At 42.8% G+C, this 12,608-nt stretch overlaps 2 protein-coding genes across 6 annotated transcripts; one reads left to right on the top strand and one right to left on the bottom strand.

Moving 5' to 3' along the window:
- Positions 1-2,658: 2,658 nt before the first annotated feature.
- On the bottom strand, positions 2,659-4,024 carry LOC116375883 (myosin heavy chain, embryonic smooth muscle isoform-like). Of its 2 annotated transcripts, XM_031834388.1 has the most exons (3): positions 3,909-4,024; positions 3,498-3,679; positions 2,659-3,386 (listed from the first exon to the last, which is right to left on the bottom strand). In XM_031834388.1, the coding sequence occupies exons 2-3, from the start codon at positions 3,668-3,670 to the stop codon at positions 3,230-3,232; spliced, it is 330 nt and encodes a 109-aa protein (XP_031690248.1). In that variant the 5' UTR covers positions 3,671-3,679; positions 3,909-4,024; the 3' UTR covers positions 2,659-3,229. The 2 variants fall into 2 exon arrangements, with proteins under 2 accessions (XP_031690248.1, XP_031690247.1); XM_031834387.1 differs by lacking the exon at positions 3,909-4,024 and having other exon boundaries at positions 3,498-3,692.
- LOC116352923 (ubiquitin carboxyl-terminal hydrolase 37-like) lies at positions 3,972-12,608 on the top strand. 4 transcript variants are annotated; one of them, XM_031834384.1, is made up of 16 exons: positions 3,972-4,081; positions 5,317-5,891; positions 5,989-6,068; positions 6,168-6,210; positions 6,388-6,507; positions 6,838-6,969; positions 10,056-10,194; positions 10,322-10,458; positions 10,627-10,720; positions 10,817-10,896; positions 11,100-11,237; positions 11,341-11,414; positions 11,574-11,641; positions 11,836-11,905; positions 12,007-12,145; positions 12,360-12,608. In XM_031834384.1, the coding sequence occupies exons 2-16, from the start codon at positions 5,407-5,409 to the stop codon at positions 12,463-12,465; spliced, it is 1,905 nt and encodes a 634-aa protein (XP_031690244.1). In that variant the 5' UTR covers positions 3,972-4,081; positions 5,317-5,406; the 3' UTR covers positions 12,466-12,608. The 4 variants fall into 4 exon arrangements, 3 of the variants coding, with proteins under 3 accessions (XP_031690244.1, XP_031690245.1, XP_031690246.1); XR_004211303.1 differs by lacking the exon at positions 11,574-11,641 and having other exon boundaries at positions 11,836-11,921; positions 12,360-12,476; XM_031834385.1 differs by lacking the exon at positions 12,360-12,608 and having other exon boundaries at positions 11,836-11,921; positions 12,007-12,130.

Raw genomic sequence — 12,608 nt, 5'->3', positions numbered from 1 at the left:
ACCCCATTATTTCTATTTCTACTTTTCACATTCTTCCACTGCAAATCTACCATTCCAGTGTTTAACTTGCTATATTGTATTTACTTTGCCACCATGGCCTTTTTTTGCCTTTACTTCCCTTATCTCACCTCATTTGCTCACATCGTATATAGTCTTGTTTATACCTTATTATTGACTGCATGTTTGTTTTACTCCATGTGTAACTCTGTGTTGTTGTATGTCGAACTGCTTTGCTTTATCTTGGCCAGGTCGCAATTGTAAATGAGAAGTTGTTCTCAACTTGCCTACCTGGTTAAATAAAGGTGAAATCAAAAATAAATTAAATAAATAGACAGGTGTGTGCCGTTCCAAACCATGTACAATCATGTACAAGTATTTCTGTTTTTATTTTGTATACATTTGCTACAATGTCTAAAAACCTGTCTCCACTTTGTCATTATGGGGTATTGTGTGTAGATTGATGATTTTTTAGATCCATTTTGAATAAGGCTGTAACATAACATGTGGAAAAATTCAAGGGGTGTGAATACGTTCTGAATGCACTGTATAAGAGGCAATCTCTATCATTCATTCATGTTGGGTAAAAATAGGAAAAAGTTAATATTACAACAATATTGTGTGTCTGTGCACAGTCTATCTACGCACTCCCTCAGGGTTTTAATGTAACCACAAATACAATGAAGTAAGGGAACAATGAATGGTAATGTAACATAGACCATACATCACATATCAGTTTGGAGACAGTCTTGACCCACAACTACTGTGGGAAAGACTAAGAGGACATCAATGTGTTGCACAAGAAATATAGAAGAAAAAATATGTTTTCTATAACGGATATGTTTATTGGTCTTTTACAACAGCAACAAAAAAAGTCTAGAAATACAAGAAATAAAAGGAGATGATGAATACCTGGTCGTCAACAGCCAGTCCACTAATAACAACCTTCAGGATGTTAAAGCTTTGAACCCAATGGAATCCTACTTTCTGCCTGGCAGACAGAAGGCTCCATAAATCATTCTGTTATAACACTGGTTCACACCAACACGATGGGAGAGGTGCTTATGGTATAATATGACACTAAAGCTATGAAACTGGTTCAAACACGATACACTTTTTTCCCCTCATGTCTTTATTGTCTTTCAAAAGAAACAGATAAACCTTTTTTCCCCCCAATTTGTTCTGGTTTAAAATAATAAAGACCTCAAATATGTAATTAGTCATTTACAAAATGGTAATTTATGTTTAACATTTAATAATCAAGGCATCAACAAGTGTGCATATTCAAATTGATCGATTGCTCTTCCCTGAACCACTGAATTAAAACCAACGCTCTAACACTCAATAAAACATGAATTACCCTTCTGTAAATCATGCGAATATTATTCAGCCATTTGTAATGTATTGAAATTAAGGTGACACGAGATGTCAAAGAGACCTTTTTGAGTTAAGTATTTTGTACATGGTACAGAAAACATAACTGAATAGCCAGAATTATACATAGCAATATTATAGTATGTCAATGTAACGGGATTCTTCTGTTGAAGGAGAGGCGGACCAAAACGCAGCGTGGTTATTGTGATACATCTTTAATAAAGATGAAAATAGAACAATATACAAAAACGTGAAAAAACGAAAACAGCCCTATCTGGTGTAACCAACACAAAGACAGGAACAATCACCCACAAACCCCAACACCGCCTTTCGTTCCAGTTCTCTGCTGCCTGTGACTGGAACGAATTGCAACAAAAAAAAATCGCTGAAGTTGGAGACTTTTATCTCCCTCACCAACTTCAAACATCTGCTATCTGAGCAGCTAACCGATCGCTGCAGCTGTACATAGTCTATCGGTAAATAGCCCACACATTTTTACCTACCTCATCCCCATGCTGTTTAAATTGATTTACTTTTCTGCTCTTTTGCACACCAATATCTCTACCTGTACATGACCATCTGATCATTTATCACTCCAGTGTTAATCTGCAAAATTGTAATTATTCGCCTACCTCCTCATGCCTTTTGCACACAATGTATAGACTCCCCTTTTTTTCTACTGTGTTATTGACTTGTTAATTGTTTACGCCATGTGTAACTCTGTGTTGTCTGTTCACACTGCTATGCTTTATCTTGGCCAGGTCGCAGTTGCAAATGAGAAATTGTTCTCAACTAGCCTACCTGGTTAAATAAAGGTGAAATCAAATAAAAAAATAAAATAAAAAAACCAAACAGGCTCCCTAAATATGGTTCCCAATCAGAGAGAATGACTAACACCTGCCTCTGATTGAGAACCATATCAGGCCCAAACACAGAAACAGACAAGACATCCAACATAGAATGCCCACTCAGATCACACAAAACATAGAAACATACAAAGCAAACTATGGTCAGGGTGTGACAGTCAAGCACACATTTGGGCTGTCTTTCTGAAAAAAGGGCCTTTGTTCCAAGTCTGACAAACCTAATTCCACACATTATCGTACACCACTTAAAGTAGATTGATATGTCAAATATAAAATGGTGGGTTATTGGACAAGGTTATATTGGTAAAGTTAACAGGGTCTTTTGCTGGTCATATATATAGGGGGAATGCTGAGGCAACATGGCATGGTACAATCTAATTTACTACAAACCTGCTACCAAAGAGTTATTCACAGTTATTTATATACTAAACTAAGTGGATTGCAGTATCTCTATGACAGTGGTGGTTTTGATGAAAACATTTGGTGGGATCATCATTTAGGCTACCAATTAAAAATAATTCCCTCGCTTATGCTGTGCTTTGTTTTACATTTCCTGGTCCAATACTGTACAATCATGAAAGACATGTTTTTACTGACTTGTGTGAGTCGTCCACCTGTGTGCCAGTAAACCAGCTGAAATGACAGAGGTTAATTCTAGCAAGAGGGCTGTTTGATTCTAATGGCTGTTCCAGGGAAGTAGCTTAACATAATTATGGTAAACTCCTGCTACTTGTTTTCGAGTGCCTATGCACACTCAGACGCCTATGCAATTTAAATGCACTTTTATCTGCAATTGATGTTAAAAATGAATCCAAGGCTGGATGTGCGGTATATTCATATAGAGGAGATGATGGATTTGCTTGGCCCTGCAGCTTGCCATAGAAGGGTAAGGCAGAGTAGTGGGGTCCACTGCTGGTGTCTGGGGTTAGGAGGACAGGGGTAAGGTTTGTGGGGGCAGAGGCCATGCTGCGTGTGGGCTGGAGGGAGCGCGTCTACTCTGGTTGGGGAGCTGCTGGCGTCTCGTTGGCATTGGCGTCCGTGGTCTTGTTTTCCACCTCATTGTCAGATAGGAGGTAGAGCGATGTTCCCTCCACCTGCAGCTGACGCCTGCCTGAGCGGCTGGAGGAGAAACTGATGGGGCCTCCACGCCTGCAGGGGACAGAGGGGGCCAGGAGAGGTGGAGAGGTATTAGTAACGAGGACCATCAATTTGGCCAATATACACAACTGTTTGTGTGTGTGTGGGGGGGGCTCTAAATACCTGAGGCGGCTCTTGAGTGTGTTGACCTCACGTCTGAGACCCTCGCTGGCCTCAGTGGCATCGTCCAGCTCCCTCTGCAGCTTCCTGTGGTAGGCGTTGGCACGTGTGGCCTCCTCCTCAGCCTCCTCAAGCTGCCTCTTCAGCTGCTTCATGCAAGAGTTGGCCTTCTCCATCTGACCCAGCTAGGAGTCACAACAGACAACAATGATGAACAGTCAATACTAATACTTACAATACTCAGCAGTCCTATGGTCCAGTGGTTACTGGACGACGCTAGGCCAATTCTGCGTCGCCCCATGGACCTCCCGGTCGCTGCCGGTTACGACAGAGCCTGGGCGCGAACCCAGAGTCTCTGATGGCACAGCTGGCGCTGCAGTACAGTACTGCGCCAACCGGGAGGCGGAGTGGCACCTTTTCAATGAGGTACGGTCAGAGATTAATATATCCATCTGTGTTAAGGTGCTCCTGACGGTATACGCTGATGAAGACAGTTTGTCGGTCGGAAAGGTTGGATATTTGTCACGGTCGTCCTCTTCATCTGAAGAGGAGAGGCGAGATGGATCGGAGGACCAAAATGCGGCGTGGTATGTGTTCATCATTAATTTTAATAAAGAAAACACTGAACACTAAAACCCTATACAAAAACAATAAACGAAATAACAACCGTGACGCTAATGCGAACTGCGCTGAAACAAACAATCACCCACAAACAAACAGTGCAACCCAGGCTACCTAAGTATGATTCTCAATCAGAGACAACTAACCATACTAGGCCGAAACATAGAAATCCCCAAATCATAGAAAAACAAACATAGACTGCCCACCCCAACTCACGCCCTGACCATACTAAATAATGACAAAACAAAGGAAATAAAGGTCAGAACGTGACAATATTAGGTTATTAAATTATTGAGTCTGAGTTAGAGTGTCCAGCTCTCCTTTTCTATTTCAAAGGTCCTCCTAACAACCATTGCAAAGCTACGTTCGATCTGTATCAGATGATCGTCAACTGAAGTGAAATAGGCATTTTACTTTCCATAATAAAATGTTACTCTCAAGTATCTTAAGAAGATAGAAGCTAATAAATATGTTTTATGTTTACTGTATATTGTATAGGCTGTAAATGTGTCTTTACGTTTGTCTATTGCTGGCAGCACCAATTCATCGAGTCAAATTCTGTGAATGTGTGAATGTAGGCCACTTGGCCAATAAAAGTTGTTTTGATTCTGATAGACAGTAACGTTACTTCGAATGTCCTAGACTCTTCCCATATCCCAACTCTGAATACACGATAAATTCATTTTGTTAATTATTTTTCAACATTTTGGTGTGTGTGATTTGTTGGCTATTTACGCTGGTAACGCATAGACAGGCGCATCATCATTTGGTTTATGACATCACAATGTGAAATAGGCAACATATTTTGATGTTCTGCAAACCCAGGCATAGTCTACAAATACACTGAAATGGGATGTTTGTGTTGCTGTAAAAAGGTATATGTCTATTCTGGGCTAGAATTTGTCTAATTCTGTTACGCTTTAGAGTCTATTCTTTTCAGCTATTCCTAGTTGTTTCATTGTCTATTTATGTGTGCCAAATGGCAGGATTTGGGACAGAGGGTATAACTGTATGATGGTTACAATGGTTTTATTTTTGCTATTTGTCTGCCTATGATACAGAATTCAATATGATTGGGCGACAAATTCTTTATTTTATGGTCAGATAATGTTTATTTTTTTATTTTACCTTTATATTACTAGGCAATTTGTGACATTTGCTGCTAGTTCAAATATAACATATATAATGTTTCTCCAAACAGAAAAAGAAGTGCAGAGTTCGCCTCGGGATTGGGAGCCGCTGTCCATCGCCGTTCCCAATCCCACCCAAACTGACGTCATTGGATGCCAGCATGGTAACTGCGTCAGTTTGGAAAAACCGGGAGAAGAAGAACGTAAAGGATCACGACCAACTTGATTCTTCCTTTGTCTCTTCTTTCCATTTGAAACCGTCTACAACATCTCTGACGCCCCTCAACCCCTTGTCTGGCCGAACACCAATCGGCACTCCATCCCCCTCACCCCCTGGATCCCCTGCCAGATCCCCTTCCACTCTCTCCAAGTTCTTCGGCCTCTCTTGCCTCTCCTCTCTCCACATGTCATCTCTCTCTTCTTCTTCTTCTTCTTCTTCTTCAGAGGAAGGATCACAGTCCTCCTCCCCTTTTAGTGCATCTTCTGTTTCCCTGGCTGTCTCAACTCAGTTTTCCTCCTCTGCCACTCCCCCCAGTCCTGCCTGCCCTTCCTCCACAACCCACGTCTCCTCCCCTGCCCCCCAGTCCTCCTCTCCAAACCCCCTGGACCACCATGGAGAGACCAACAAAGACAGTGAGACTGCCAGGTACTGCAGCCTGATATCACATTTCATGCCAACCATTGAAATGAAAAAGCCAATATAATATAGCTAACCTAATGCATATGTCTGTGTGTCTTTACAGAGATCTTATGAGCTCTGAGGTCAAAGAGGTGGGAGCAGTTGTTCCAAAGAGAATGATACCCCTATTTGCTGGCATTGCAGGTCTGTAAACGGGTACCATTTTTTGGTGCTATTTTTCTCAATTCATCTTTGACAAAGCTTCTCTCTTACCGCTCTCCGTCTCTCTGTCTCTCTCTGCAGAGGCCTCCATTGACCTGAAGGCTTCCTCTGTCTCCTTGGAGAGGTAAGTACTGTAGACAATAGCCACCTTCATCTCACTCAACTCTACATAAGAGTGGTCACTCACACCCTGGCATGGTAAGGAATATATGTATGCCTGTACATTAAAACAGTGTTCAAACAGACGGATTGGTGTTGAGCTACTGCTACTGAGGCCTCTACCCTGTCTCTCTTCCTCCAGGCCATTGGTCAGGTCTCGGGAAGCCATGGCTCGCCTCCCCAACCTGGTCAGCAAGAGTAGCACCCAGCTGGGGGAGCAGAGCTGCACAGACGAGGGCGAAGACAACACCAAGCTCTTCGGGTAAAACACACACACACACACACACACACACACACACACACACACACACACACACACACACACACACACACACACACACACACACACACACACACACACACACACACACACACACACACACACACACACACACACACACACACACACACACACACACACACACACACACACACACACCTACTCTTATCTCTGACCTCTGCTTTTTGTTTTAAATAATTCAGTGTGGTACTCAGAGTTATCTTGTGTTCATGCCTTACAAATACATTCATTAGTTTACCTTTGGTCCACAGTTCAGATATTAGTGTGTATCTGATGGCTTCTTTCCCACAGGTTGCCTAATATTGGCAACACCTGCTTCATGAACTCTGCTCTGCAGTGCCTGCTGGGGCTGCCAGCATTTTGCAGAGACATCCTGAGACAGCAGAACATCTGGAGTTCCTCCCCCTCCTCTAAACTGCTATGGTATACAGCCTCGCTCTCACCCTCCTGTCCCACCTGTACACACACTGACCCACCCACCTAGACGCTTATAGTTACAGTACACAAGTTCCGCCTCGATGTATGTGTCAGTGGAGGCTGCTGAGGGGAGGACGGCTCGTAATGATGTCTGAAACGGAACAAATGGAATGGCATCAAACACATGGAAACTATATGTTTGATATATTTGATAGCATTCCACTGATTCCGCTCCAGCCATTACCACGAACCCGTCCTCCCCAATTAAGGTGCCATCAACCTCCTGTGGTATGTATGTATGTATGTATGTATGTATTTATCTATGTATGTATTTATCTATTTATGTATGTGTGCTAAACAAAAATATAAACGCAACATGCAACAATTTCAAAGATTTTACTCAGTTACAATTCATATAAGGAAATTAGTCTATTGAAATAAATTCATTAGGCCATAATCTATGGATTTCACGACTGAGCAAGGGTGCAGCCATGGGTGGGGCTGGGAGGGCATAGGCCCACCCACTGGGGAGTTAGGCGCAGCCGATCAGAATGAGATTTCCCCACAAAAGAGCTTTATTACAGACAGAAGTACTCCTCAGCACCCCCTCAGACGATGCCGCAGGTGAAGAAGCTGGATATGGAGGTCCTGGGCTTGTGTGGTTACACGTGGTCTGCGGTTGGGAGGCCGGTTGGACATACTGCTAAATTTTCTAAAACAATGTTGGAGATGGCTTATGGTATAGAAATGAACATTCAATTCTCTGGCAATAGCTCTGGTGGAGATTCCTGCTGTCAGCATGCTAATTGCACACTCCCTCAAAACCTGAGACATCTGTGGTATTGTGTTGTGTAACAAAACTGCACATTTTAGAGTGGCCTTTTATTGTCCTCAGCACAAGGTGCACCTGTGTAATGATCATGCTGTTTAATCAGCTTCTTGATATGCCACCTGTCAGGTGGATGGATTATCTTGGCAAAGGATAAATGCTCACTAACAGATATGCAAACAAATCTGTGCACAGAAATAAGCTTTTTTGTGCGTATGGAAAATGTATAGGATCTTTTATTTCAGCTCATGAAACATGGGACCAATACTTCACATGTTGCATTTATATTTTTGTTCAGTATACTGTATGTATGTATGTATGTGTGTGTGTATGTATGTATGTATGTATGTATGTATGTATGTATGTATGTATGTATGTATGTATGTATGTATGTATGTATGTATGTATGTATGTATGTATGCATGCATGCATGTATGTATGTATGCATGTATTTATGTACAGTGGGGCAAAAAAGTATTTAGTCAGCCACCAATTGTGCAAGTTCTCCCACTTAAAAAGATGGGAGAGGCCTGTAATTTTCATCATAGGTACACTTCAACTATGACAGAAAAAAAATCCAGAAAATCACATTGTACGAATTTTAATGAATTTATTTGCAAATTATGGTGGAAAATAAGTATTTGGTCACCTACTAACAAGCAAGATTTCTGGCTCTCACAGACCTGTAACCTCTTATTTTAGAGGCTCTTCTGTCCTCCACTCGTTACCTGTATTAATGGCACCTGTTTGAACTTGTTATCAGTATAAAAGACACCTGTCCACAACCTCAAACAGTCACACTCCAAACTCCATTATGGCCAAGACCAAAGAGCTGTCAAAGGACACCAGAAACAAAATTGTAGACCTGCACCAGGCTGGGAAGACTGAATCTGCAATAGGTAAGCAGCTTGGTTTGAAGAAATCAACTGTGGGAGCAATTATTAGGAAAGGGAAGACATACAAGACCACTGATAATCTCCCTCAATCTGGGGCTCCACGCAAGATCTCACCCGTGGGGTCAAAATGATCACAAGAACAGTGAGTAAAAATCCCAGTACCACACTTTGGTCCCAGCTCTCTGCAGGTCATTCACTAGGTCCCCCACCTAGTGAATGACCTGCAGAGAGCTGGGACCAAAGTAACAAAGCCTACCATCAGTAACACACTACGCCGCCAGGGACTCAAATCCTGCAGTGCCAGACGTGTCCACCTGCTTAAGCCAGTACATGTACAGGCCCGTCTGAAGTTTGCTAGAGAGCATTTGGATGATCCAGAAGAAGATTGGGAGAATGTCATATGGTCAGATGAAACCAAAATGCTGAGTTGCATCCAAAGAACACCATACCTACTGTGAAGCATGTTTTTCTGCAAAGGGACCAGGACGACTGATCTGTGTAAAGGAAAGAATGAATGGGGCCATGTATCATGAGATTTTGAGTGAAAACCTCCTTCCATCAGCAAGGGCATTGAAGATTAAACGTGGCTTGGTCTTTCAGCATGACAATGATCCCAAACACACCGCCTGGGCAACGAAGGAGTGGCTTCGTAAGAAGCATTTCAAGGTCCTGGAGTGGCCTAGCCAGTCTCCAGATCTCAACCCCATAGAAAATCTTTGTTGGGAGTTGAAAGTCTGTGTTGCCCAGCAACAGCCCCAAAACATCATTGCTCTAGTGGAGATCTGCATGGAGGAATGGACCAAAATACCAGAAACAGTGTATGAAAACCTTATGAAGACTTACAGACAACGTTTGACCTCTGTCATTGCCAACAAAGGGTATATAACAAAGTTTTGAGATAAACTTTTGTTATTGACCAAATACTTATTTTCCACCATAATTTGCAAATAAATTCATAAAAAATCCTACAAAGTGATTTTCTGGATTTTATTTCTCATTTTGTCTGTCATAGTTGAACTGTACCTATGATGAAAATTACAGGCCTCTCTCATCTTTATAAGTGGGAGAACATGCACAATTGGTGGCTGACTAAATAATGTTTTGCCCCACTGTATGTATGTATGAATGTAAGTATGTAGGATGGATGGATTTATATTGTCCTTCGTACACTCTTAGTGCCTCATATGATTTTTAAGATAAAACCACACCCAACTCAGCTTCTGATTAACACCAGAGATGATTTCCTGTCACAGCCAGGAATCAGTTGAATCATATTTGATCAGAGGCTAAAGTAGAAGCACAGAGCTAATCTGTGGCCAAGGTGAGAGAGTGAAACCTGAATGCATGCTCTTTGTCTCCCTCCACAGCTGCTTTGCCAAGTTACATCAGGCCAGGCTTTCTGGAGGCACTGTTAATGCTAAGAACAAGGAAAATAAGAAAATCCTTCAAACAGTCAAGCGCTGTCTTTCCGTTGTCAATGAGGACTATGAGGAAGACTATGAACAGGTAAGATATTATTTGCTAAAAGACTCACTTAACAATAAACCTGGGACACGTGACAGTGTTTTTCCTCAGCTCTGTTTCAGTTGTAGTTGTTGATGTATTTTCTGCTTCTTTCCCATTCTTCTCTTAGGATGCCCATGAATGTGTGTTGCTCCTCCTCTTTCAGCTGAAGGAGGAGGGTATGGCATTAAAGGGCTCACCAGAGCCATACACCTGCCCCGTGAAGCAGTTAGAATTCAAGCTGAAGACTTCCCGTACCTGCACCAGGTAACAGCTGTCATTTGTATACGGTGTACCTTGATGTCATCACATTTGTGAGGAGGTTTAATGTCAGCATAACATGCAGGATACAGAGGTAAAGCATTAAGATAGTGTGTAGAGGGATCAAAAGGTTTGTGTTGGATAGCTGATGCATTTCTCTCCGTACTTCTGAAGCTGTGGAGTTATAGTGTATGGTCAGGAGGATTATAATCACCTGTCACTGAGCCTGAGCCATTACCTGCCACACAGCCTGGACCTCTACTTTAAGGTCAGCACTTAGCTTAAACCAAGAGTTAGTATGTCAAGGAACACTATCATTAATGTCATAATGTTCATAATTGTATTGCTATCCTTTGTCACCTAGCCATCTGCGTTAGAGTGTGCATGCAGGGTGTGCTCAGGCAGCACGGCATCTGTGACTAGGCACTTCCTCACGCTGCCCCGGTGAGTCCCTCCATCATCATCTCAGATTACAATTGACAGTCCTGATCTAACTCACCAAACTGGGTTATTGATTTGAGTACAAGACTGATTCCTTTGTCTGTGTGAACGCCTGCCTGCTCGTCTGTGTATGTGAATGTTTGTCTGTCTGTCTGTCTGTCTGTCTTTGTGAATGCCTGCCCGCCTGCCTGTCTGTCTCTGAGCAGGGTCCTAATGCTTCATATCAAGCGATTTACTGCAGGTGACTGGGAGCCAGAGAAGGTGGATGATCCCATGTCCATCCCTGCAGAAATAACCCTCCCAGCCGTATGTGGGAAGACAGCCCATGTCCAGTCTGGAGCCAGGTTGGTTTACACTCTGTTTGGGCACATTGCACATTGAGTAGCCAACACACACCATGATTTTCACACACTAGATATTTATTTTCAATGCCATCAATTTACACAGGGCAAGCTCCCTGGGTAGAAACAACATGGACAACACACCTGCAAACTCCCCGAAAGGCACCCTTGATAGACCAGGTAGGACATTGTGTTATTGACATCATGCAGAACACCCTCTCATGAAACAGGACTGTTGAGGAAAAAAGTGGGAAGCTGAAGTTAAGAGTATATTTGTTGATGGGTTTCCACTTCACTTTCTGGTTTGTATTTACACTATATTTGATATACCCCCACCAGCTTCAAATTCCTCTGACCAGCTAGAGAAACCAGCTGACAGTGAGAAAAAGCAGCAGGCAGCCGCTGTGGTGAGGAGAGAGAGAGAGAGAGAGAGAGAGAGAGAGAGAGAGAGAGAGAGAGAGAGAGAGAGAGAGAGAGAAATAAATAACAGATAATTAGATCCAGTTGAGATAGTGGGCGGATCAAGATAAGGCAGTTATAGAAGGCACCCCTATCCTGTAGACAAAATAACAATCCTATTATTAAATGTGTTTCCTTACAGAGACACCAGCCAGACAATATCTACAAATTGTCAAGTGTGATCTCACATCTGGGAGACAACATGTATACAGGTATGCAGGCATGCAGGTAGGCAGGCACGCAGGTATGCAGGCACGCACACACAATTATGAAAGCTTAATGTACACTCTATTTTGTTTCCCTTGTTCCCTAGGCCACTACATCAGTGATGTTTTGGACAGCCGTGGCAGTGGGTGGCTCTGCCTGGATGACGCACATGTCTTGAGGACAGATGAGGCCACTGTGCTGAAGGAGATTGCACAGACTGCCTACATCCTGTTCTATGTCTGCAGGTAAGGCTCTAGGCCACAAATATGAGAAGAATGTCACAAATGGAGTCAATGACGACAATGAGTCATCAAGAAAAAAAAGTGTTTACCAAAGCTAGAAAGATGATTCATTGACCACGCATTAAGAGTTATCCCTTTAACCTGTAATACCTCTGTATGTGTTATTTTTCAGACATTGTATGTACATGTAAGATCTCCCTGTCATTTCTCATTAAAGTGGAGCAGGTGAAGGAGACCAGGCCCCTCACTACCAGGAGAAGGACCAGGAGAACCCATCATTAAACTCAGGGAGTGGCACAGCGCTCAGGGACCACCTGGAGTAGCACCTACCACACACCAAGAAACATCAGATTAATCGAATTAGGCTGCCCTACACCACCATCAACTGCCTTAGACCACCATCAAGCTGCCCTAGACCACCATCAGACTGCCCTACTCCACCATCAAGCTGCCCTAGACCACCATC

This window comes from Oncorhynchus kisutch, linkage group LG10 (genome assembly GCF_002021735.2).
Source record: "Oncorhynchus kisutch isolate 150728-3 linkage group LG10, Okis_V2, whole genome shotgun sequence".
Taxonomy (NCBI): domain Eukaryota; kingdom Metazoa; phylum Chordata; class Actinopteri; order Salmoniformes; family Salmonidae; genus Oncorhynchus; species Oncorhynchus kisutch.
This window is presented reverse-complemented; position numbering and strand designations above follow the sequence as displayed.